General features: G+C 39.6%; 3 protein-coding genes across 5 annotated transcripts in view; 1 reads left to right on the top strand and 2 right to left on the bottom strand.

The window, feature by feature from the left end:
- Positions 1–427: 427 nt before the first annotated feature.
- On the bottom strand, positions 428–16,853 carry LOC117302770 (trichohyalin-like). 3 transcript variants are annotated; one of them, XM_033786794.1, is made up of 13 exons: positions 16,299–16,853; positions 11,811–11,873; positions 9,892–10,030; positions 8,743–8,835; positions 8,044–8,146; positions 7,163–7,343; positions 6,058–6,120; positions 5,457–5,644; positions 4,128–4,223; positions 3,489–3,590; positions 2,781–2,873; positions 1,556–1,694; positions 428–1,096 (listed from the first exon to the last, which is right to left on the bottom strand). In XM_033786794.1, exons 1-13 carry the CDS (start codon positions 16,366–16,368, stop codon positions 993–995), a joined length of 1,434 nt encoding a protein of 477 aa, XP_033642685.1. In that variant the 5' UTR covers positions 16,369–16,853; the 3' UTR covers positions 428–992. The 3 variants fall into 3 exon arrangements, with proteins under 3 accessions (XP_033642685.1, XP_033642686.1, XP_033642687.1); XM_033786795.1 differs by lacking the exon at positions 6,058–6,120 and having other exon boundaries at positions 16,299–16,852; XM_033786796.1 differs by lacking the exon at positions 8,743–8,835 and having other exon boundaries at positions 16,299–16,852.
- Positions 16,854–18,131: 1,278 nt separating this feature from the next.
- On the top strand, positions 18,132–22,568 carry LOC117302666 (alpha-N-acetylneuraminide alpha-2,8-sialyltransferase-like). The gene is made up of 8 exons (XM_033786648.1): positions 18,132–18,191; positions 18,576–18,643; positions 18,751–18,876; positions 19,478–19,628; positions 20,299–20,414; positions 20,824–20,913; positions 21,133–21,377; positions 21,801–22,568. The coding sequence occupies exons 1-8, from the start codon at positions 18,132–18,134 to the stop codon at positions 22,019–22,021; spliced, it is 1,077 nt and encodes a 358-aa protein (XP_033642539.1). The 3' UTR covers positions 22,022–22,568.
- The window catches only part of LOC117302772 (serine--pyruvate aminotransferase-like), a 31,880-nt gene continuing 27,813 nt past the window's right edge, over positions 20,425–24,491 (bottom strand). The window contains exon 11 of the mRNA XM_033786798.1: positions 20,425–20,442. The gene's annotated coding sequence lies outside the window, so the exon portion shown is untranslated. The remainder of the gene's footprint in view (positions 20,443–24,491) is intronic.

Raw genomic sequence — 24,491 nt, 5'->3', positions numbered from 1 at the left:
TGAGTATACAGTACTAACACACATCGGTGTATGGGTAAAAACCAAAATTAATATACATTAAAGAGAATTATGTACTCTTTCCAATGGTGTACAGTTTGTTAGGTATGTTTATATGCAAGGCAGTAAATGTTTTTAAAAAATGCAGTAGAGAATGTTTATAGTAATGCACAAAAATTACTGCTAAATGGGCTTAGGAAGGAAGATGAGACAAGTAGATAGGGGTTCAAGGTTGAACCTGTTATGCTTTCATGTTTACAAGATTGCTAAGCATGGAGAATTCTTGCTGAGCTTAAGCTTCGCATAAACAGCTAAACAGCCAAAATGCAATTTGACGTGCACTGACTCTGGGGTCGATTTCACAAAGAGCTAAGATTGATCGTTGTTGCAAATCAATCGTAGTTGCTTTTAGTAAAGTGTGATGTCACTGGTAATACTGACAATTTGTCTTGCGATAGATTTTATTGCTTTGTGAAATCAGCCCCTGGCTTCCCACTAACTTTTGTTGAGCAGATTTTGAAAATATAAATTCCTGCCGCGTTGAAGAGCTTGTCTATGCTGCAACACACTACAGCAAACTAATATATTTGAAAGTACATCTTTACATTTAATATTGCTTCAAATATCTAATAAAAAATTGCAAAGAATATAAGAATATTAATATAAATTTATCTACAAAATATAACTGAATAATAATATTGTCCTTTAAAGGGAATACATGGTCATTAGTGTTTTCTTATTTATTTTTTACAGTGAAGCAATTTTCATCGCCATCCTCTAGTTTCAATAAACCCATCGTACACAGTGTTAACGCTGGACCAAAATTTTGCTGTCCAAATGTGAGTGAAAAAAACAAGAATGTTTTTATGTCACAAATATTCCTACAAAACCAGTGTACTGTTTTAGATAATAGCAGATATATTTTTCTTGTCATTTGGGTGATAGCAGAGATATATGTATTTATAAGGAGCTATAATATTTTTTCTAGTCACTTATCATTTTTTCTTAAGCTTTGAGAAGAAGCTGCTCCTTTTCTTGCTGTTGTCTTTGGAATCTTTACGTCTCGTTCCTTGGACCGGAGCGAAGCTACCATCAGCATCTGTAATATACAAAGAAAGAAAATGAAAGCAACCGATCATGACACTTGTTTCCTTCAGCAAGGCGCTTACCCATAATTGCTTCCTAAAAAGTTTGGTGCCTTCTCTACCAGCCAGCAGCCGATTTCACGAAACTGTACGCATCTGCGTTAGTCCACTTGCGCAACGTTTATGGTCAATAAACCTTGAGCAAGTGGACTTGCGCAGTTGCGTAAATGTTCGTGAAATCGGCTGCAGGCTCCTAGTGGGTGATACCATGCCTTCATCCTTACGGACTGTGTAGGGGGTAACCCTGTTTCAGCCCCAGGAGTAGATGGCAAGTTGTCCCTGGTGACAGTTGATTTGGGTTTGTAGCCCTTATCGATTAAGCGTAGCTCTCACCTTGAAATGGCCATCCAATACATCCCCCTCCCCCCTTCGATCCCAACTCCCCCTCCCTCTCTTCCTGCCTATGAACTTACTCATTATTGGCTCCTCCGTCAGCGACGTCTTCTTAAGTAGTACAACATTCCCCGCGTCTCCTCTGAACGTCGGATCGAGACTCGCTGCAATATTCCCTGGTTGCCCGCTGGCACTGGTACGCCTATGTTGTGCTCCTTCCTGTATAAAAATAATAATAATAATAATAATAATAATAATAATCAAGACTTGTAATAATAATAATAATAATAATAACAGACCGTTTTTATATAGCGCTTTTCACACCCGAGGGGTGTCTCAAAGCGCCTCCGACATTATTACCCCTGGTCACTGGGCCTTAAATCATTCCTTGAACCATCTCAGCTCCCTGGGGAGTATACAGCCTGTGCGCAATAAATGCGCTGTTCGGCTAAACCAATCACAAGAACCATCTCTGCCCTCACAGGCGCATACACACACGCTGCTGGGCATTCAAGGCGCAGTAAAACCAAAAACAAAACAAAAGAAAACAGACACAGTGATGTAAGAAAAGTTTTGAGAAGAGATTTGAAATTTTGTGGTACAAAGACAAGATCTAAGACGAAGTGGTAGAGAGTTCCAGAAGTGTGGCGCAGCTGAATAAAGACCTGTAAAACCAGGAGTGTTTGAGACTTGGGTCCAATGTTTTGGAAGAAGTATGAGGTGACAAAAAAAACTATTCCCATAGACCCCTTAGGCAATGCTAAATGTTACACAGACGCTGAGGTCACGCCCACCGTTTCTATGCACACAGAACAGCTATCGCCCAATAGTGTACCTGTAGGCAGACCATCTATAGCTGCGCTGGGTAGGCCTCCCTGTCTCATCCACGGTTTTTATGCACACCGAACAGCTATCGCCCAATAGTGTGGCCTCACTAATGACTCTTTTGGGTCTTAGTGTGGGCGCTTTTTGACAGTGTGACCAAATATGCAAGGGGTCTTTTAGTTAGGGTACACACGTAGCTTGAACAATGATAGCATGGCTGGAATTTCATCTTTGAGGGGGCAAGGCCATTTCAATTTACAGAAGGCACTTCGACTGGCAACAGTAATAAGCAACGACGATCAAAGGTGTCTCTGCGTATTTTCTCGACTTCGACTATCATTCTCGGCATAATATATGTGGGAGACTTTTGAAAGGGCACCAAGGACAAGACCAGGGCAATGGAGGTTATTGCCTCTGTGGCTTTACAAGCCCTATGGATGAATGAATGAATGGCCCTAGGTCATCACTGTCGGTACTTACCCCTGCTGTGTAGTCCGTTAACTGTACATTATCAGAGAACTTGGCATCCACGGGTACAGCTACCTGGTTCTGACGACTGAGGAGGACCATGGGCTGAAAAACAGAGAAGGGGCACAACAGATACTCAGCAATACAGATGCCACACAATAATGATCGCTCACAGATAAATGGGTAAAATTTTACAATGCGGAAGTACAATAGATACATTTAATGCGTACTACAAAAATGTATGCGTACTACAATAGTAAACACATTGTATTTGCCACTTAATGGCCATTCGCAATTGGCGGAGATTTAAAACAATTTGCTTTATGAGATATCGTGTAACATGACAAGGCCATGGACGGCCACTTCAACCTGAGGGCTACACTGAACTGATTTGGGCTGTGGACCCACATCATCTGTCACCATTGCCACCTACTCCTGGGGCTGAAACAAGTTACCCCCTTCACAGTCCGTAAGGATGAAGGGCATGGGTATCATCCACTAGGAGCTCGGCTGGTAGAGCAGAATTCACCACTTTCCCAACTTTTAAGGACGCAATTGTGGTCAAGTGCCTTGCTCAAGGGCACAAGTGTGATGACCGGGATACAAACACACACTCTGCTGCTGACAACACCAGAGATTGGGTCCAGTGACGTAGCCCGTTTGGTCACGACACGCCAGACTTTTCCATGCCTGCACAACAAACAAAGCAGAAAATCTTACCTCTGGGTCGGCGATTTCATCGCGAACCTTCCCCATGTAATTGTCGTAATTTTTCTTCTTTGAAAACATGACCTCCTCATGTTGCATCTTGATTGCAATTTTCTATCATCGGAACAAAGACATACAAAGAAAAATAGAACATTTGTTTAACATCTTAGGCACAGGGACTTACAGTTTTCTTTTTGAGGAAACTAGATCGACAGCCTTTTCTCTTTTAGCATCACACAACCATAGCTGTAAGCCACCATCGATTAAGCCTGGTCGACTAGTGAAATTTACTACTCAACTAGTCGCGCCTTAAATAGTTGCGACGTCCACACTAGTCGCCACTCATTTTTAATTACCAGGATGCAATGTGCTGAAGGGATTGAAGGATTGTGCCACTGATGTCTGATTGTGTTTCGTAAGTAAATTATGTTTTTGAAAATAGTCGTGAATAGCATGATAGGTTCACCAAGCAGGAAGTTGCGACTATCTTTGTAGTAGACTTGTCTCCAAGATTAAATGAGTAGTTAAACAACGAAAGTTGTGGCTCGACTAAGCAATCAACAAATGCGAATACGGCATTAGTTACCAATAATGGCCCATGACACACTTAAATCTTTGTTTGTTTGGGATAATTTTTCGATGTTGACTGACCTGGTCATGAATAAGTTGCTGCCGTTGTTTCTCGCTGAGCTGAGGAGGAGCTCTTGATTTTTGAACTTCTTCTCTCTGCAACCTTCGAGCGAGCTCCTACCAAATATTCACAAACACAAATATAAGTTTGAAGAAATTTCAGTTGAATATAAACGTCAACCAATTTTTGATTACCAGAAGGAGGGAACCGGGCAAAATACTATTCCACATGTTTCACCTGTGACTGGTATTCTGCTTGTTTGTGCTGAACAAAGAAATATTCAGCAATATTTGCTGTTTAAGCAGCTCTACGAGTGAGGGCCTAAATTTTTCCTCTGCATTCATAATCATGGGAAGTTTTTTTAATAGGACAAAATACCATTATAAAAACAAAAGTAGCAAGAAATGACTTGACCAAGAAAAAGACATTTTCAAGAGATTGCTTAAGCCAATATTTTAAGAAAAAGAAATCATGGACGGGTGTAGATATTTGGAGAAGAATCAATGTAGTGTATCACCCAACACCATAGCAACTCCAGCAACATTTTAAGCTACGCTGATTTTTTTTTTATTACCTAAAATAGAAAATAGGGACGGGAATAGAGGTAGGAATATTCACACAAAACTACTGGCTGTTGCTAACACTAGGTATTTTTCAGATGTGGGAGGAAAACCCGAAAGCATTTGAAAAACCAAAGCACTGAAAACCCAATCCACATGCAAGGTTCTGGTCAGAGGTGGAATTCAAACCGTTTCGTTTGATTAATTTTATTTGCCAGCAAACATGAAAAAAACACATTTAAAAAATTGCAAATCCACAGATCTACACAAACAAGCAATACAATAGTTTTAAGAAGGGACAACCAGGGTCCACTGGGGCGAAAGGCAAGGAAGAGACCACTGAGTCAACCTGAACCCCAATTATACCTTTTGTTGTTGTTTATTCAATCTAGGTTGAACAGTTCGCTGAGAAGCAGTGTTAGGCAATAACAGAAACTCATTAAGTTTATAAACAACAATGCTCCAAATAAGTAAATCAAACTAAAAAGAGATCTAGTTAACACTTTGGGAAAACTCTCAAAGAAAAATTGCATAGGAATCTTGCCCTACAAATATTTGGAATCAAATTATTCAAAAGCCTCAGCTATGGCCTGAATGATAATTTTGATAATTTTGCCATACGCCGCGTCCACTGATGACACAGAGGGTGGCCGAGCTCAGCGTACTCCGGGCTCTACCTCTATGAACTGTGGCCATCTCAATGAACAGTGCCCTCTATAGTTGTTATCCAAATCACAGAGTTCAGAAGACTAATTATAAAAGTGTATGAGTTTCAAAGTGTTTTCAAACCTCATCATCTTGGATCTTGGCGATGATATCCGTCTCCTCGTCACTGTCGTCGTGAGCAATATTTGAGAACCCTTGCTGGCTGTGAGCCGACGAGCGTGACGCTTGTTTTGGTTGGTGTTTCCCTCCTCGAGAAGGCGCCTCCTGGCTGTCTGTAACCTTTAACCCCTTGACGTCTGGAACCATATAATCTGAAGAAAAGACAAAAGCAGCTCCAGTAACAATCGTTTCTTCTTGAGTGGCCATGCATTCCATTCAAGGTACAATACTAATGTCTAAGATGAAACAAAAATTTTGTTCCTAGTTCCTGAAACAAATATTTCTTCTAAAGTGGCTACTACTTCATTTAAAGGTATAGTGATAAAATAAAAATAAAACAATATGGAAACAAAGTTGTTGACTTCTTGTCAGCCCCTGTAAAAAGTGTTTCTTCTTAAGTGGCCACAAATTCCAATTTCCAAGGTACAGTGCTAAAATCTGAAGAAAACCAGATTTTGATTACTAGCCAGCCCCTCTAACAAAAAATTATACTTAAGTGGCCACATGTCTCACATTGAAGAAACACTGGGAGGGGGGGGGGCCCAAACTGTTTTACTGATCGTACCTTTTTGTCTGTGCTGGTCTCTATGATGTGAATCTTGTTTATGTCTGTTTCTATGGCGATACTCTGTTATCGTTAGCGAAGCGTTAAACACAGCAAGGAGAGAGAGAGTTCCACGGCAGCAATGGGGAAACAGAGCATGGTGGTTAGTGAGTTAGAATCAAAAATAGAAGTATATTTAGTTTCAAGTTATTGTAGCATAAGATTCTAAATGCACAAGCAATATTTTATAAAACTCCAGTATGGAAACAGGTTTAGATTAGCAAACATTATTGTTTTTTAAAACCTGGGCCTTATTTCATAGAGCTGCTTAACCAGAGTACCATGCTTAGCAACTTTCTGCTAAGCAAAAAATAAGCAGGATACCAGTCACAGAAACACAACATGATACTGTACTTTGGCTGGTAACCTTATTCTGGTGAGCATAATAGTGTTATGAATGTTTTTTTCTCCTTTTCTTTAGCAGCTCTTTGAAATTTAGCCTTGGCCCACAATGACACTTTACCGGTGAAGTCCTCAGGTTGACAAGAACGAAACAAAACATGGAGCTGGACTTTTGAAGGGTTTGGGTTGTTCGGGCTTTGATAGTTAAATAGTTAAGAAAGCTTATTTTTTAGTTAAAAAGTCAGGGGCAAAAGGTTCAACTTTGGTTATTAATTGAAGCAGAAGAAAGTGAGTACACTTCTGTCATCATCATCTTCAATTGCTGGAGGTGGCTAAAATTGAGCCAAGCCTCTGTTGTTAGACGACTCATAAAGTAAGTAGTGAGTGTTAGTGAGAAACAAGTGTGAGTAGTCAGTGAGTAATGAATACACTTACTATCATCATCTTCCTGAAGGCCATGAGGTGACTGAAATCAAGCCCAGGCTCATGTTAGACTACTCAGTTTGAGTAGATGAGTAGTGAGTAGATGAGTTGTGAGTTGGAACGAGTGTGAGTAGTTAGTGAGTAATGAGTAGACTTACTTTCATCATCTTCTTGAATGCCATGAGGTGACTGAAATCAATCAAGCCCAGGCTCTTGTTTAACTCCTCAGTTTGAGTAGATGAGTAGTGATTAGTGAGTGAGAAATGAGTGTGAGTAGTCAGTGAGTAATGAATACACTTACTATCATCATCTTCTTGAATGCCATGAGGTGACTGAGGAGTACTCTTATATCTCATCTGCTCTTCCTTAGCGAGTTGCCGCGCCAACCTCTCATCATCCTCTTCATACTCGATAGATTGTTGTCGTTTACTCAAAATCTGTCGTTTCTTCTCCTCATGAGCGTGGAGACGCATTGCAAGCTCCTGCGAGAACAAAAACTCATAGGGTTACTCAGTTGTCTGACTGCAAGTTCGAATCCAAATTGCGCTGTTCAGGGATTGTGTTACCTAGTGCCACAGTTGACCGATCCATTAGGCGCCGCCCACGACGCACGTGTGAGCAAGAACACGTGAGCCTCTACAATGCCTTTCTGCACCACTCTGCCGCGTGCGCCAAGCATACGCGCACGCATGTCCTTATGCGACCTTACTTGTCGGACCTTCGTTGCGTTGTGATTGGTCAATACGCAATGGGGCGGAGCTTAATGGATCGGTCTATTCACCACAATGAGCAGGTCGAAACACTGGGAGCAAGTTCAAGTGGACACATTTTGTCAACCCTGTATATACTACTGACCAGCAATGTATTATGCGCTGTGACGAACTCCACCGAACGACTCACCAAAACGACTCATTCAGAAGTCTAGTCAACCTTCTGCCTTTTTGCTATAGTGTCATTTGGTTCCCCTCTGTGCGTTACACATGTAAGAATTGAACATGCTGTTGGGACCAGTGAAGAAACCATGGGCTTGAGGCTGGCTACAAACGATCGACCACTGAAGTCAACCAATGGTCGACCAGCCTGGGTTCAAGTCAAAATAGTCAACACACTCAAACTTTCTCTAGGTTGCAATAGACATAACAAGTAAATTTGCAAAATGAAAACCAAGTAAAATATATTTACAGCATCAGTTTCTTCAAAGCTTTTCTGCTTCTGTGTTTTCTTCTTCTCATCTGCCATCATCTTCAAGTAGAGCTGTTTGGCCGCCTCCCGATCCGCCTCCTCACTGAAAGGTCAAAGGTTAGATGAGTTAAACGTCAAACAAGGTCAAAGCTTCCACTTCTTAAGACACTTTTGGGCAGCTCACAGGAAGTTACCAAAACCACTTAAGACAAAGGACAAAGCAAAGACAAGAATCCATGACAAAGTATCTTGCTCAAGGACATAAGCTTTACGTCCCATCTGAAGGACGGAGCAATTATTGTCAAGACCGGGACTGGAACCCACACTCTGCTGATCAGGAACACAAGAGCTTGAGTCTTGTGCTCTTATCCGCTTAGGGAGCCACGACGTGCATGGCCATTTGAAGAGAATAATAATAGTAAATAATATGAATATTTATAATGCGCTGGTATCCATCATCAAGATGCTCATGGCTCAAAACCGGAAAATTACTTTATGACATTCTTTAGTCAGCTGATATTAACTACTTGATGAGCTACCATCGTTTTTCTGACTCTTTTTTTGACTCTATCAAAATCACTGAATCCAACGTGAGGCTGGAAGCAAAATTAGTCTGGCCCCTTTCAATATAATGAGAAACCGCAGTCAATGACTGTTGGTGAATACAGGGAACCACACCAAAGATGTGGGGACTTATACTTTTCTTTTTGTCGGAGCTCCCGCAACTTTCGTTTCTCCTCCTCCATCATTTCTTGGAGGAGTTTCTTGGCCGCCTCCTCGTCTTCCAACTCTCTAGTGGGTGAAAAGGGAGGATGAGAATGGGTGGAGTCATGCAAATGAGGGGTCAGGGGTCATGTGTAAGGGGGTCAGGATATGCCAAGTGGACATAAGGCTGTGACAGAATATCCTTCTTGAGAGTTAGATTTTAATAATGTTTGGTACAATGACTTCATCACAAGTTCCCACTTCAATTGAGTTTCAGCCTATTGAAATCATGGCAGCCCTGATACTTCACGGAGGCATTTGAGACGCCTGCCTTCATGCCTCCGAGTCATAACCTTGGTGCCCTTGAAATCGCTCCAGTAGAAATGCACAGTTTCCTCATAGTGTGCCCCTTAGTTGTTACCAAGGAGAAAATGCCTTGGTGCCTTTGCCATTTCAAAAACGAGACAAACAGGCATGTCATCGTGATAGTTGCAATATCACATGATTCAGGGCAAGCGAAGGCAGACACCATACACACTTCTGAATGAAAGTGAATGGCTAAATGGTACCAGGGTTTGCTCATCTGGGGTTTGCTATACAAAAGCTTGTCTCGAACCACTCTTTATAGTCTGTGGAATTGTACTAGACGTTATTCAAATTAAACTCGCATTAACGGATGCGAGTGATCACCGCGTTAGTTACACGCTTAGCAAAAACTGCAGCAGCATGTTTCGTCAAATCGAACGCAGCTTAAAAATGGGTTTACTAAAAGTGCATGTTACAAATGTATGGAAACTTAAAGTGACCATGCAGGCTTAAAATAAATACAATCATGTAGATGGTGATAGATATTATTGTAATGCACACTACACCTTTAGATGAAGCATCAACTATGTGTGCATAATGGTTAAAAGGACTGTGTAAAAATGGTGTATTTGTCCAACAGTTGACATGTAAAATAAAACATGTAGACGGTGCTATTGACTATTCATGCAATACATGCCTTTTTAATGAAACATCAACTACTGTGTTCAATCATTAGATAATACAAACTCCACTTAAAAAATAAGGGTAGATGGTGATACACAGATTTGCCATGCGCCATGCTTTTATCAGATTGACATCAACTGTTTGTTTTCTTACATTTTTCTGTTCTTTTCAACAATCTCATGTTCCTCTTTGAAAGCGCTGATAGCCTCTTCGTCAGCCGCTGATTTGGCTGTCTTGATATCCGATCTGACTGTACGGCGTCTGCTGATGTTACCAGAGTAATGGTTGACATCTGTGAGAGAAAAGAACAGACTTGAGAAAAGACTAACACTGACACTAAAAAGGCCAACTCTTTCAGTGTTTGTGGGATTTGAGGCATTGGATTGCAAAGTATTAATGGTTTGCAGTAACACCATGAGTGTATTTGGGCAGAATAGGAAATAAAAGGGTTCGGGTGGTATGCAGCTTAGATGAAATGGGATTCCGAAGGATATGGGCTGTTAAGGGTGATAATGAAGCCTGTGGAGGATCGAAAAGGCATTCTACAAAATCTACAAATATTTTACAACCTGACCCATACATTGTGCCATGACGTGAATAGGTCTAGTTAGTACCTAAAAAGAAAATGAGGGTTTCAATTCAATATTCAAAAGTTTGTTTCACCACAGCTCAATTTTGTAATCAGAAAACACCATAGTTGTTTTTAATCAGCATACCACCATAACTAACACAAACCTGTAGTTAGTTAACGTTCATATCCACTTGTAGGCTCCAAAGCAGACATGCAACTCTGCCAAAAGTTACGACAACATGTGCAATGGAGTTTTTACGTACTCAACACGATCTGAAAATCGCTGTCCCATGTCCAACTTCAACCCCAGTGATTGTATTCCGATAATAGTTGTTCAGCGAAGTGTGACACACGCAGCACACAGCAGACACCTAAACCAAACTGCGAGCCAGTGCATAATTACAATACCCTTCTTTCAGCGTGTGGTGGGTTTTGAACAATTCCATGCAATGAAGCAGGAGTTTTTCACTGTAGTCTGAACCATTCGGAACTCAGTAATTCACTTTACTTGGGTGTGGGATTATTTTTTCAATGGAATTCAATGTTATGGTATTAGACAGTTTTTATAAAAAAAAATTATATTGAACATGGTGGACAAAGGCCTGACATTTCATGTGGGCATATAAGGCCCAGTAAACAAAGAAACATATCGTCTGGGTTTCTCAGAAAAAGGAAGGAGGAGGGGCTTTTTATTTTTTAATTTTTATTTTTTTCAAGATGGCCGCCCTACTTTTTAAAATGTAAAATAACCATTGTTTTTTTGTACTGCTCAAACACACAATACATTTATGAAACATTTTGGACAAGACATTCAGACAAGACATTCAGACTGTTTTAGCTGAGATTGTTCAAACAACCCTTTTTTCATTACACAAATAAATAAAATAAAAAAAGAATAAAAAAAAGAATGTGCATCAAAAAAAGAAAAAAAAAGGAGGCGCCCTCTAAAAAGGAAGCGGGCGGGGACGCTAAACATGTTTTGTTTTTTTACTCGGCCTAAGAAGAAAATAGCTTACTCCTTGGTTGTTGCCTTGATGCCCCATCAAAATATTCCAGTAGAAATTTAAACTTCCCGCGTACACACTGGTGCCCTTACTTCTGTGTACCAAGTATGCCATGGTTGCATAAGAAAATTATAAAGCCTGGCTGCATACACTAGAGTACAATACACACGCATCTGTACCTTTGCCTAAAAATGAAACCACGGGACCCTAAAAAGTAACAAGTGCAGTGACTCATGAACGAAGAAAGGAAAAAATGCCATTTTTACTTTTAGATGTGGGTGGAAAACCCCCCAATATGGAAAAACCCACTCAGTCAGGTAGGGACTGAAAACCCAATCCACATGCAAAGCTTCTGTCTGAGCTAACCTGAAACGCCCTTATGATGTAATAATATGTGTGGGAATATTTTCTTTTTTACATGGTGAATTTTAAACTCTGAGAACAACAAATTTATTGTAGAAAAAAAAAAAAAAAAAAAAACGGTTTGTTGTACTTACTTTCTTCTTCTTGAAGTCGATGAGCGAGGGCGCCATCTTCAATAACGCTCCATTCTTTCTTGACTGTACATGAAAATAAGTGGGAAAAAAAGAATGGCACAAATAGATGTTAACAACTTACTCAATCCTTCAAAACAAACTGCTCAAATTCTTCAGAAATTAACCAAAGTGAGTTTATGTGTGCGTACAATCCCTACTGCAGTACTGCCTCAATCCCCCAAGTGACCCAACGATTTTGTGATCTCTACTGCCTAAGCTTGGGCGATATCGATTTATTTTATTCACGATATATCGCCGACAATATATCGCGATATTCGATATAATTGCGACTAATGAAATTTGACATCATCAGTCTTCAAACTCCAAGTGAAAGCTGTAGAAGAGACAGTCATAGCTTAAGAGAGGTGTTCTAATGGCCTATTCTTCTGGTTTTACTCCAAACCTATGGGGTGCAAGATGTCTCAGCTAGCAAATACATCGCGATATTTAATCGATATTGCGATACATCGCGATATATCGATATTTCGATTAAAGCCAAATCCATCCGATATCGAAATCGTTTCCAAATTAATATATCGCGATATTCGATAATATCGCGATATCGCCCATGCTTACTACTGCCTCAACTCCTTAAAACAAACCAATAGAAATTTGTAGGTTGGTGCTGTATCGTCTCAATCCTTCAATAAAATAAAAATAATGTCAACGTTTTCCTGTAGTTAGTTTACACCTAGACGTAGTTTTGGTTTCAGTTCCTTTATTCAAAACAAACATGCACAACATAAGTATTAAAAAAATTACAGAATATAATAGGGCCTATGTACGCAATTCAAGTGTATAAAGCAAGATCACTACATATGTACAAGCAATCAACAAACACGGTGTACAGGTACAAACTGTAATGTATAGCATCCTCCTGAAGATGATGGTCGATTTCACAAAGAGTTAGGACACGTCCTAACTTAGGACTAGTCCTAGGAGATATACAAATTGCATGGATAGTCCTAAGTTAGGATGAGTAACTGGTCCTAACATGGGATAAGACTAGTCCTAACCCTTTGTGAAATCCACCCCAGAGCATACTGAGCGAAACGTTGAGTTGTCAACCAGTTCTTTTCAAAACCAAACACTAGTCTAAAGAGATTAACATGTACTCATTGGTGCTACCACAAACCTCACCCAATTGAAGTCTAGCTGTTCAAGACCACTTAACTTCACTTACTAGACTGGATTGTGGTGGAGGACCTGTTAATGCATTTTTGTAACCAGAGGGCACTTTTCTTGACAAATAAACAATGCCTTTTACTTTAGTTTCTAAAAAAAACAGAAAATGTTTGTATTCAAGACTTCCCAATCGTTTTCTATTATTTTGTAAAGTATTTAAGTGGAAAATGGACAATAACAATATCACAGTTTTGCAGAGCATGTTTTCTGCACTGTTAAGTGGCAGATGATGATTTTAACAACTGAGTACGCAACCCTCGTTTAACACAGAGCACTGCTATTTATGGAGAAGATCTGCTTATAAAGAATACAATGTAGATTCTGAAGTCCAGAATCTCATTCCCGCTTTGAGCTTCTTTGTTTTGTAACATCATTACTGATAAAGAATTTTTTTTGGCATCCTTGTTACATAAAAATGAAAGTGGACTATGGCATACTACGTGAACACTACATGTAGGTGTGTTTTATTTTGTCTATGCTGTACAAGGAAAATTGGTCACCGACTTTTAAGGCAGTGGACACTATTGGTAATTACTCAAAATAATTATTAGCATAAAACCTTACTTGGTGACGAGTAATGGGGAGAGGTTGATAGTATAAAACATTGTGAGAAACGGCTCCCTCTGAAGTGCCATAGTTTTTGAGAATGAAGTAATTTTCCACAAATTTGATTTAGAGACCTCAGATTTAGAACTTGAGGTCTCGAAATCAACCATCTAAACGCACACAACTTTGTGTGACAAGGGTGTTTTTTCTTTCATTATTATCTCGCAAGTCCGATGACCGATTGAGCTCAAATTTTCACAGGTTTGTTATTTTATGCATGTTGAGATACACCAACTGTGAAGACTAGTCTTTGACAATTACCAATAGTGTCCAGTGTCTTTAATACTCCAGGGACTATCATGTGTTTCCTTGGCCCTATTCAACAACAACCATACTATCATGTGACTGAACAGCCCCTGTTTACATCCTTGTCACAGTGTGCTGGTTTAATTCGACCTTGGTACAGAGACAAAAACCTGCACCAATAAAGTCCTTGTTGATTGTAGTTCTACTGTGGGGGATTTACACAATATGTGGGTAGCCTTCAAAGCTTTAGTCACTGTCAACATAGCACAGCATTACTTCATGGTTTAATTTTGAGTTCATAATGTAGGTTGATGAACAGAAAAATTGTTTGGTGAACGCAATTTTCTGTACAATACAATTATGCACCCACTTGTGTGTTGGTGCAACAAGAAAGAATATTATTTTATACTCGCATTCGGGCTGTTCACTGACAATCGATAAAATCAATTCAGACCATACGGTACACATGACATCTACTACATAGTATGTAGGTTATCACACACATAAGCGTGCAACCCAAAAAGGATATGAACATGATGTTTAATACATGTACAGCACTGTACATGTAATAGCCTACATTGGTACACATGTACATCTCATATTGGAAAATTGTGCAGTCAAAAGTCAAGTCTTTTTTACTAAGTTTCTCCAACACTGCTTAGCATATTTAAATATGCTTTAGCCTGTTAAAGGGAAGGTACACATTTGGTAATTACTTTATTCAAAACAAATATTATCATAAAAACTTACTTAACGAGTATTATGGAGAGCTGTTGAAAGTATAAAACAATGTGAGAAACGGCTCCCTCTGAAGTAGCTTCGATTTAGAGAAAGGGGTAATTTCTCACTCAAATAATAAGGACTTAATAAAATTCTAGCCAGAAGTATTTTATTCCTATCTGAAAGCACACACATTCGTTCAACAAGGGTGTTTTTTTCCCCCATCATTTTCTCGCAACTTCGATGACCAATTGAGTTCAAATTTTCACAGGCTTGTTATTTAATGCTTATGTTGGGATACACCAAGTGAGAAGACTGGTCTTTGACAATTACCAAATGCTTAATAACACTTTGGTAACAGTGTTACCAAAGTGTTACTCTGTACATGTAGGTGTGTGCTGTGTTTTCAGTTGTGCATACATCAGTCATCATGATGAGCTACATGTACATATATGGTTGAAATGTGACCCGGAAAAGTTTCCGTATGGCGCCACCACTTTTTCATTCGATATGAAATAATATAGTATCTAATTTACCTCAATGAGATATCACTTTTTGTAAAAATGAGTGAAAAAGTGGTGGCGCCATACGGAAAGTTATCCTGTGACCCTTTATTTTAAAACAAAATCCTCAATCATAATTCAAAGGAATGGAGCTTCTTGTTTTTGTGGTTTTCTTAAATATTTATATGAAATGTGAATTTTATTGAGTTTTCAGCGCTTTCTAATTTCTTCGTTATCGTTTCATGATCCCTAAAGACCCTAAAATGTCCTTAAAATTACAGTGTTTGTGCTCACACCCTATTGGCCAACAGAAGTGGTTGGTGATGTCACCGTGATCATTTTAATTTCGACGAACAATATATAAGACATACATAAAAACATAGGGGTGATTGGGGTAAAAGTAGTGCTGTGGGTTGGCAAATATTAGAAAACTGGCAAATCAAACAGCTTGTTTGACTTAGATACTGGTTAGAATAGGTTCCAATGCTGTGATTAAAGCTATCAACAACTCTGTGAGTGACGCCATGCTAGCTGGGAAATGCTGCCAAAGCCATGCGTGACAAAAACTTATGACTTATTTAATGAGAAGATAGAATTTACACAGGTATTTCAGGCATTTATTTAACTTTACTAGTTTAGCATGTCAAGGACTTTGGAAAAGTTTCCGTATGGCGCCACCACTTTTTCATTCGAAATAAAATAATATAGTATCTAATTTACCTGATTGATATATCCCTTTTTGTAAAAATGAGTGAAAAAGTGGTGGCGCCATACGGAAAGTTATCCAGGACTTTTAATCACTACCTATATTCATCAAGCTTGACATTGATACAAATTACATATTAGAACAATACTGAAATCATAATATTTACAGTCCCACCCCCCCCCCCCGCCCCCACCACCTAAATGAGGAGTCCAAACCCCAAACGAGGAGTCCAAACTCCAAAGTGAGGACCAAGAACTCCCGATTTAAGTCTTGAAGAAGCAGAGTTACAGTTACGTTAGTATTGTTGATTGACCTCCATAATTTGTATGATCATGATGTCCGGCTAGTCTGCTGTCCAGAGTTCTAGACATACAACTATGACATTTGAATCAATTTGTTTGTTGACTTGGTACTTGCAGTGACTTGTGGTGTGAGTAAAAGAAGTGTCGAAATTGAAAATACAGCACAATCCGATTCACTTACTTTCGGTAACGTTTCCTTTTACGTCAGCAGTGGCCACACCATTTTCTGCAATCCCAACCTTTGCCGCCATTGTGATGGGTTTCACCTACTCTGTCCTTCAAAGACTGAACGCCTAGAAAAGTGAACTGAAAGTACATCAGAACACCAAGGACAATATGCACACTTTCAGTGGTAACTGTAGTTTTGCATGGAAAAACCACACACACATACGCAAAGCATTACTCACTGTTTTTAGTTTTTTAACAAGTAGTTCGTGTTTACGGTGCCCCTGAAGGGAGCCCTCTGTTGTTTAATTAATTAAAACTAGCCGCGGTGTTTAGTCATGTGCTTATCGTCAATCCATCTTTCATCAAGTTTTATAATTCGGTGTCATCTACCATTGACAGTATCAATAAAAAGAAGACGTTTGAAGAAAATGGTGTTTGAAGAAAATGATGTTGAAATACGGCGGCTTTTATAAGGATTTTTTTTAGAAATGCTGCCTTCTGGCTCATGGTGTTCCTTTTTCAAGTATCAAATTAAATTGTATGTTCTTAAATGTAGAACATGCTGAATAAGTAACTTAAAAAAATAGTAAAAAAATAGTAAAATAAACATGCCAACCACATTCATAAACAAATTCACATGTAATATGTAACAATGAATAGATGAAGCTTTACAAATTATGATTTCATTCACCAAGATCTGAACATAAAATTTAAAGCAAACGAAGCTTACCAAAATAACGTGGTTCAGCAAAAATGGTAGTTAAAGAGACTGGACACTATTGGTAATTGTCAAAGAGCAGTCTTCACAGTTGGTGCATTTCAACATAATATGCATAAAATAACAAACCTGTGAAAATTTGAGCTCAATATTGGTCGTCGAAGTTGCGAGACATTGATGAAAGAAAAAACACCCTTGTCACACGAAGTTGTGTGCATTAAGATGGTTGATTTCGATACTTCAAATTCTAAATCTGAGGTCTCGAAATCAAATTTTGTGGAAAATTACTTCTTTCTCCAAAACTTTATGTCACTTCAGAGGGAGCCGTTTATCACAATGTTTTATACCATCAACCTCTCCCCATTACTTGTCACCAAGTAAGGTTTTATGCTAATAATCTTTTTGAGTAACTACCAATAGTGTCCACTGCCTTAAGACAAAATGGTAATTAAAATAATGTCACGTGCTGAGAGCGGCCCTCTCAGTGCATGGAAAACACATCAATTTTAAAAGAGCTAAATCATACTGAAAATGATATTCGTCATTGAAATCCCATGCATGTGGTAAGGTTTATACGGTCGTTGGTTCCGCCTTACACAATACAAATCAATCAATACGTTCGCCGATCGCACATCTGCTGACGTGTCCCCCCGATAAAAGACAATAAAAACTGCGATCGAACAGTGTTGAAAAGTGTCACAATTTCTGAACGCGCCGTTATAGAACACACATTATACACAGCTAGACAAAATATAACAACATTATGAAACACAATAGTATTCTGTTGGTTTTTCTCTCCGTATTTTGTATCGCTAGTTTGTTTTACGGATGGAGCCTTTGGCCCGCCGTAAGTTGGAAAAATACGAACCGTTACACGAGGTAAGTTTATCTGCCATGTTCGAACATTATCTGGCTCAAATTTCATGAAAAAAATCCCACAATAATTACTGCGTATAATGTGATCTGAGTGACAATAATACATAACCAGTCTGATTTTAAATGCAACCTCTTTCTGCCGAAGCAACAATTGTTTGTGCTTAGCTGATTTTTGTGCTGAATGAAGCAGCTCCATGAAATTGGGTCTAATTCTGAGTTATTTTGATTAAACCCATCAGCATCGAGTCGAAGATGACAGCGATTCTAAATATAACCAGGGAGCAACACACAACGCTCAAGCCACTGGCAAAGGTATTCTTCATCATTGTCTAAAAAATAGCTGCAGAACATCCATTATTAATGGTGGCCCTGAAGAGACATTACACATCGCAGATCGTTGCAAATCCTTTGCAAATACTTATCATAATAAAACACAAATAATAGATAATAATAACTAGATGTTACTAATGTACCAAAATATACTTCCAAAATTATTTGCGACACCGCAAGTTATCTTAATTGCAATTGCGATAATTATTGGGACATCTGTTTGTTTTATGCAGATATAATTTTGCGATGCCCCTCAGAGCCACAAGACGTCATATCCAAGTGTTTGGATTTAAGAAATATTCAATGAGTTTAGTTTGGGGACGATGACAATGAACAAATAATTTTCTCTGACTTCGTTTTACACAGACACGACTATTCACAACAGAGGGACCATCCACGAGAACCGTGACGAAAACATTTGAGGAATACGTTCGGTAAAAAACCCAATGATTTTCAACTAATTTAATGTTATTAAACCATGCAGAAGTTCACGTTAAACTTTTACATTTGCTAACTTTGACATTTCCCTCTTTATTCGCAGGCACTTTGTCAAGGAATACACCAACCCTTACCCGAGAGGAACCAAACATGAAAAAGTTTTCGAAATTGTTCGTGGTATCGCCAATCAGACATGGCGCCAAAGCGTAATCAACACAAATGCTTTTAGGTATGTTACGTAATAATTTCTCAAAAACCATGATAATAATGTCTAGTCTAATAAGAACCGGTGGTGCAACAACACGACGTTTCGATAAGTATGCTCCGATTGTCTTCATGAAAAAGTTTTTTTTTTGAGAAATTTGCCACGTAGGACCTACTTAAAGGCAGTGGACACTTTTGGTAACTCAAAATCTGTGTTAGCATAAAACATAACTTTGTAACGAGTAATGGGGAGCTGTTGACAGTATAAAACAATGTGAGAAACAGCTCCCTCTGAAGTAAAGTAGTTTTCGCGAAAGAAGTAGTTTTACACGAATTTGAGTTCGAGACCTCAGAATTAGGTTTGGAGGTATCGAAATCAAGCATCACAGTTGTCTCGCAACTTCGATGACTGGTTGAGCTCAAATTTTCACAGGTTTGTTATGTTATGCATAATATTGAGACACACCAAGTGAGACTAACAATTACCAATAGTGGTAAGAATAATTGACCCGGATTCAGTGTCAAAGTGACCCAGAAATGGGTCAAAATTGATAACTTAAAAATATAAGATTGTTAGTATTTTGTGTATAAAAAAATGTTATTTTCATTTTGGTTTTTATTTTAAGGCGAGACATACTGGGTGCAACGAGGTTCTTGGATTCAAGAAGACTTCTTTACCTTACAAAAAAAAACACTCAAGTTGGTGTCAATTTGACGTTTGATATGAACGGGGACCCTTGGAATGTATCACAAAACTTTTGGTATAATCTTTCTGAAGTAAGTGTCCATTTAATTCAGGGTATACTTTTTTCGTTAAGAAGCTCCAGTTGCTAAGATGCCATGTGCAGTCTGGTACTCTGACCTAAAATGACTTCTAAATATGGCTTCTAATGACAAGTCGTCGCAACTCTCTCCATAGACCTTTCTATTGCAACGTCACAACCTGAGTTGTTGCCAACCAATGTTAGAAAACTATACGGGAATGCCATTAATGCAAAGCAAAAAAACCAAACAAACAAACAGAATAACAAAGCAAATCATGTAATAATCAATTTCGTTTATAGGCTAATAGGTGCAGAAAATTATGTTGAATTTGGTAGCATTTATCTGTTAACACTCGGTCATCCATGCCAACCAGCGCAACAGGTATCAATGGGTGCGTTCGTTTATCTTTGACGGGCTCACCCCGGTCAGCCCACAGTGCCCTGCCTGCTAGTGGAGTGGGTCACTGGGGGGGGGGGGGGGGTGATCTGAGGTGCATGCCGTCACCACGAGAGGGCGAGTGTGATCGTTCGATTAGCTCTTGTCAGGGGCTCACCCGAGTGAGCACCGCGGGGTACACCCAGGGAAGCTTAACGAACGCACCCATAGTGTTACACGGCGCCCTACTGTGAAACTCTTAACAAAACATTGGCTATATATTTCTATCTTCTTTCCACATGTTTAGAGAACAGTATTTGAGAAACAGAAACGATTCAAACGATGCAGCATTGTAGGATCGAGTGGTGTGCTGGCTGGCTCCAAATGTGGACATACTATCGACGAAGCTGATTTCATTTTCAGGTAATGCAGTGTATGGTTCGATCATGATCTGAAAAGACAAAGGGCGCCACCAAGAGCTTGCTTCAAAGATAAAGGAAGTCTCCTGGCGTAGGCTTGATGGAACCTAAACCTCGGAGTCTAAACTTGGTCAAAGTTAAAAACATTTAATTTTCGCCCCGGGACACAATTTTTAGCCTTGTTTTTATTGTTACAATGTAGACTTTTGAAAACATTTCTATACAATTTGTTATCCATCCTGTCAAATGGCCTTCTACTGTTACAAGTAGGCCTGTAGCGTAGGGCCTACCCACTGGTCACTGTTATACCGTCAGTGTTATAGAGATCGCCGGGCCTACCACACGCCTACCTACTGATGCATCAATGCATTTTTTTTCCCTTCTTCACCAACTGATGACTGTAAACCAATCAGGTTCAACCTAGCCCAGGTCAAAGGTCACGAAGATGACGTAGGAACCAAGACCAACTTCACTACGCTCAATCCCTCATTTGTCATCAAACAGTAAGTCATAGTTATTTTATGAATTTGCTTTAAAGATTGATTGATATCCAACAAACAGTCAATTTATTGAAAATAAAAACAAACGACAAACCTGCTTTTATGAATTGTGATTTTTAAGTTTCCCGCCCTTTTCGCCCATTGCCTCGATGCTTCATTACGAGAAACAGTTAACATACAACGTTGAACTTTCCTCGTTCTTTCCCCTCACTCCCCGTCCAGTATGAACACTTTAGGAAAACCCGAAGACGTCACAACCTTCGAAACTTACCTCCGGCAATTCAACGGCAGCATGGTCTGGCTCCCTGCCTTCACTACGAGATCCTACTTCAAATTTAACCTGCGAATAGCGGATATCTTAACAGACTCTGGTATTGCAACGCCGATCTTTAACCACCCGGGACATTTCTCTGCTGTGAAATACTTATGGAGAAGGGCGAACTACGAACAAAATTGGCCCTCTACTGGTAAGAATTAAACAACTTTTATGACGGTAGCCATTATGGTAGCCTGAACATCTGACGTCACACTTCGAGGCTCTTGAATAACGCCAGAGACCTGCCTCTATAAACCCGCGTGTACTTTCACCTTTGACCTCATTCATTTCACGTAGAGATACATGTATGTAGTCAAATTATAATATTGCGGACTTTACAGCAATGGGCATAATGGAAAGCTCAATTCACTGCGCGTATCATTGTAGCCAATGGAATTACTGGATCTGACAGCAGGGAAGACATGGTCCCAGTCTACCATTATGGCAGTTTCTGTTCTTTGTTGTTTAGGCCTCTCCCTAATGACAACTGCAAAAAAGAAGATCTTTGGAATCATACAAGTATAAAGGACTCCCAAATAGTTAATCATTAACCATTTTATTATCGTTGTTTCAGGTTTGTATGTAGTCTCGTCGGCTTTCGGACTTTGTGACGAGATCCATCTCTTCGGCTTTTGGTATTTCCAGAAAACGCTTGAGGGCGCTAGTATACCTTATCATTACCACAATGACATCTCGTTCGGGCACAAACACTCCCGATTCAAGGAATTCAGCAACCTTGTACATCTCCACAAGAAGGGAATTCTCAAAATGAATTTTGGGAAATGTAAAAGTTGATATAAAATGGGAGAGAATAATGACACTGTTTTGGACAGTATCCAAAACTATATTGGATTTGCATGGTGAGGTATCAATTATATATATTTTTTGTTTGCGGTTACACCACGTGTGTAGCAAGCTACTTGCCAGGTAGTTTTTGTTTTTTAGTGAACTGTCTTGCTATAACTACTTAGGACAGTCCTTTTCAGAACCGAGAAGTCTCCCGAACAATCCGATAAATCTACTCCGCGGAAGTAGAATATTAGAAAGACTTATCTCTAAAGAACAAACTCTACCTGGCAAGTAGATACACACATCATGGTGTTACCGCAAACCAAATGTATATTGATCCCCCTCACCATGCAGTGCCTCAAATCATATTATGAGTAAAACTAATCAAAAATGTAAACCAAAAACCCTTTTCTGTAAATCATTGGGTGCGTTCGTTTAACTTCCCATGGTCGACCCCAGTAAGTTCGAATAGCTTTGACGGGGCTTACCCCGGTCAGCCCCAGTGCCCTGCTTGTGGAGTGGGTCACTTGGGGTGACATGAGGTCCATGCCGTCATCACGAGAGGGCGAGTGTGATGGTTCGATTAGCTCTTGTCAGGGGCTCACCCGAGTGAGCACCGTGGGGTAGACCTATATATGGAAGCTAAACGAACGCACCCAATATTGAAGTCATGACATTAGGGGTTGTTGATAAACGGCACAATCTTGTGTCCCTGTGATTGTGGACTTTCAATTGTGGGACACTTTATAAGGAGCATACCAGAATTTGGTTAATGCGACCAAAACAGTTGCTGACAGTGTAAGCACTTCATGATACCATAGCATCCATATAGGGTGCGTTCGTTTAGCTTCCCTGGGTCTACCCCGCGGTGCTCACTCGGGTGAGCCCCTGACAAGAGCTAAACGAACGACCACTCACCGCTCTCGTAGTGACGTCGTTTACCTGGGGCCAGCCCCCAAGTGACCCACTCCACAAGCAGGGCACTGGGGGCTGACCTTGGTGAGCCCCTGGAATGACGTCAAAAGCTATTCGAACGCACCATGGCAGACCGGGGATGACCCAGGGAAGCTAAACGAATGCACCCATAAACTAACAAACCTGTAGAAGTTCTAGATCGATTGGACAATAATATGGTAGGGATTGGTCTCCAACAGCGGTGGAATGAAAAGGTTTTGAACAAACAATGTGCTCCGGGAAACAACTTATGCTTGTTTTTATGAAACTTTATTTTGTACACAGGTTGAGTACATACTAGTATGGGTGCGTTCCTTTAGCTTCCCTGGGTCGACCCCGATGTGTGGTGTGTTTTTTTTCCAGGACGAACGTGGGTTATTATCTGCACACGTTCGTCCTGGAAAAAAACCCGCCACACACCGGGGTCGACCCGGGGAAGCTAAACGAACGCACCCATTATATCAACTAAAATGATAAGTCACGTGGGATAGACCTTTTCGAAAATACACACTGCGCAAGTGCTAACTGTTAAAGGAACACGTTGCCTTGGATCGGTCGAGTTGGTCTTCGAAAAGCGTTTGTAACCGTTTTTTATAAAAATGCATATGGTTGGAAAGATGTTGTAAAAGTAGAATACAATGATCCGCACAAGTTTGCCTCGAAATTGAGTGGTTTTCTCTTTACTGTGCAAACTAATACGGTCGGCCATTTATGGGAGTCAAAAATTTGACTCCCATAAATGGCCGACCGTGTTAGTCGACAAGGTAAAGGGAAAACCATGCAATTTAGAGGCATGTTTGTGTGGATCAGTGTATTCTACTTTTACAACATCTTTCTACCCAAATGCATTTTATAACAAACGGTTACAAACGCTTTTCAAAGACCAACTCGACCGATTGAAGGCAACGAGTTCCTTTAAATGCATGCCTGCAAGCTAGCGACCAAACTTGATCGCTAGCTAGACCAGCATGCACCTTATTCCACGCGTAACGCGTGATGGGTACCGAGTATCGAATAATGTCTATTGTGGTATTAAAATACTAAGTCACGATATTTCAGAAGTCTGGGTACTGTTCAAATGCTTACAACATTGCTGCGCATCTCATATAATGTTGGGTTTTTTAATATGGAAACAAAATTATAAGTAAATTTTAAATTGATCACAAACAAATAAATATTTAGAAACACGGTGGACTACTTAATAAGCACAATATTGATAAAATAATGTTTTTTTTTTGTTGCACACGTTGGATTGAAGCCTGCAAATAGCAATATTATATAGCCATACACATCTAAGTAGAAGTTAAGCCTAACCCTCATTATGTTTAGCCAATAATTATAACTGCTTAAGCACAATTTATACATATGGCTTTTCGGATGGTCCGGATTCTGGTATAAGCAAAGATTGTTCGAGTCACAAAAGTGCAAAAATATAGACCTACATAAGTCTTAAAATTTATTACACGTTTAAATTTATTAACTTTTATTGGTATGCATTTCTCATACCCAGATCCGAAGTTTG

The sequence above is a fragment of the Asterias rubens genome, chromosome 18 (assembly GCF_902459465.1).
Source record: "Asterias rubens chromosome 18, eAstRub1.3, whole genome shotgun sequence".
Taxonomy (NCBI): Eukaryota; Metazoa; Echinodermata; class Asteroidea; order Forcipulatida; family Asteriidae; genus Asterias; species Asterias rubens.
This window is presented reverse-complemented; position numbering and strand designations above follow the sequence as displayed.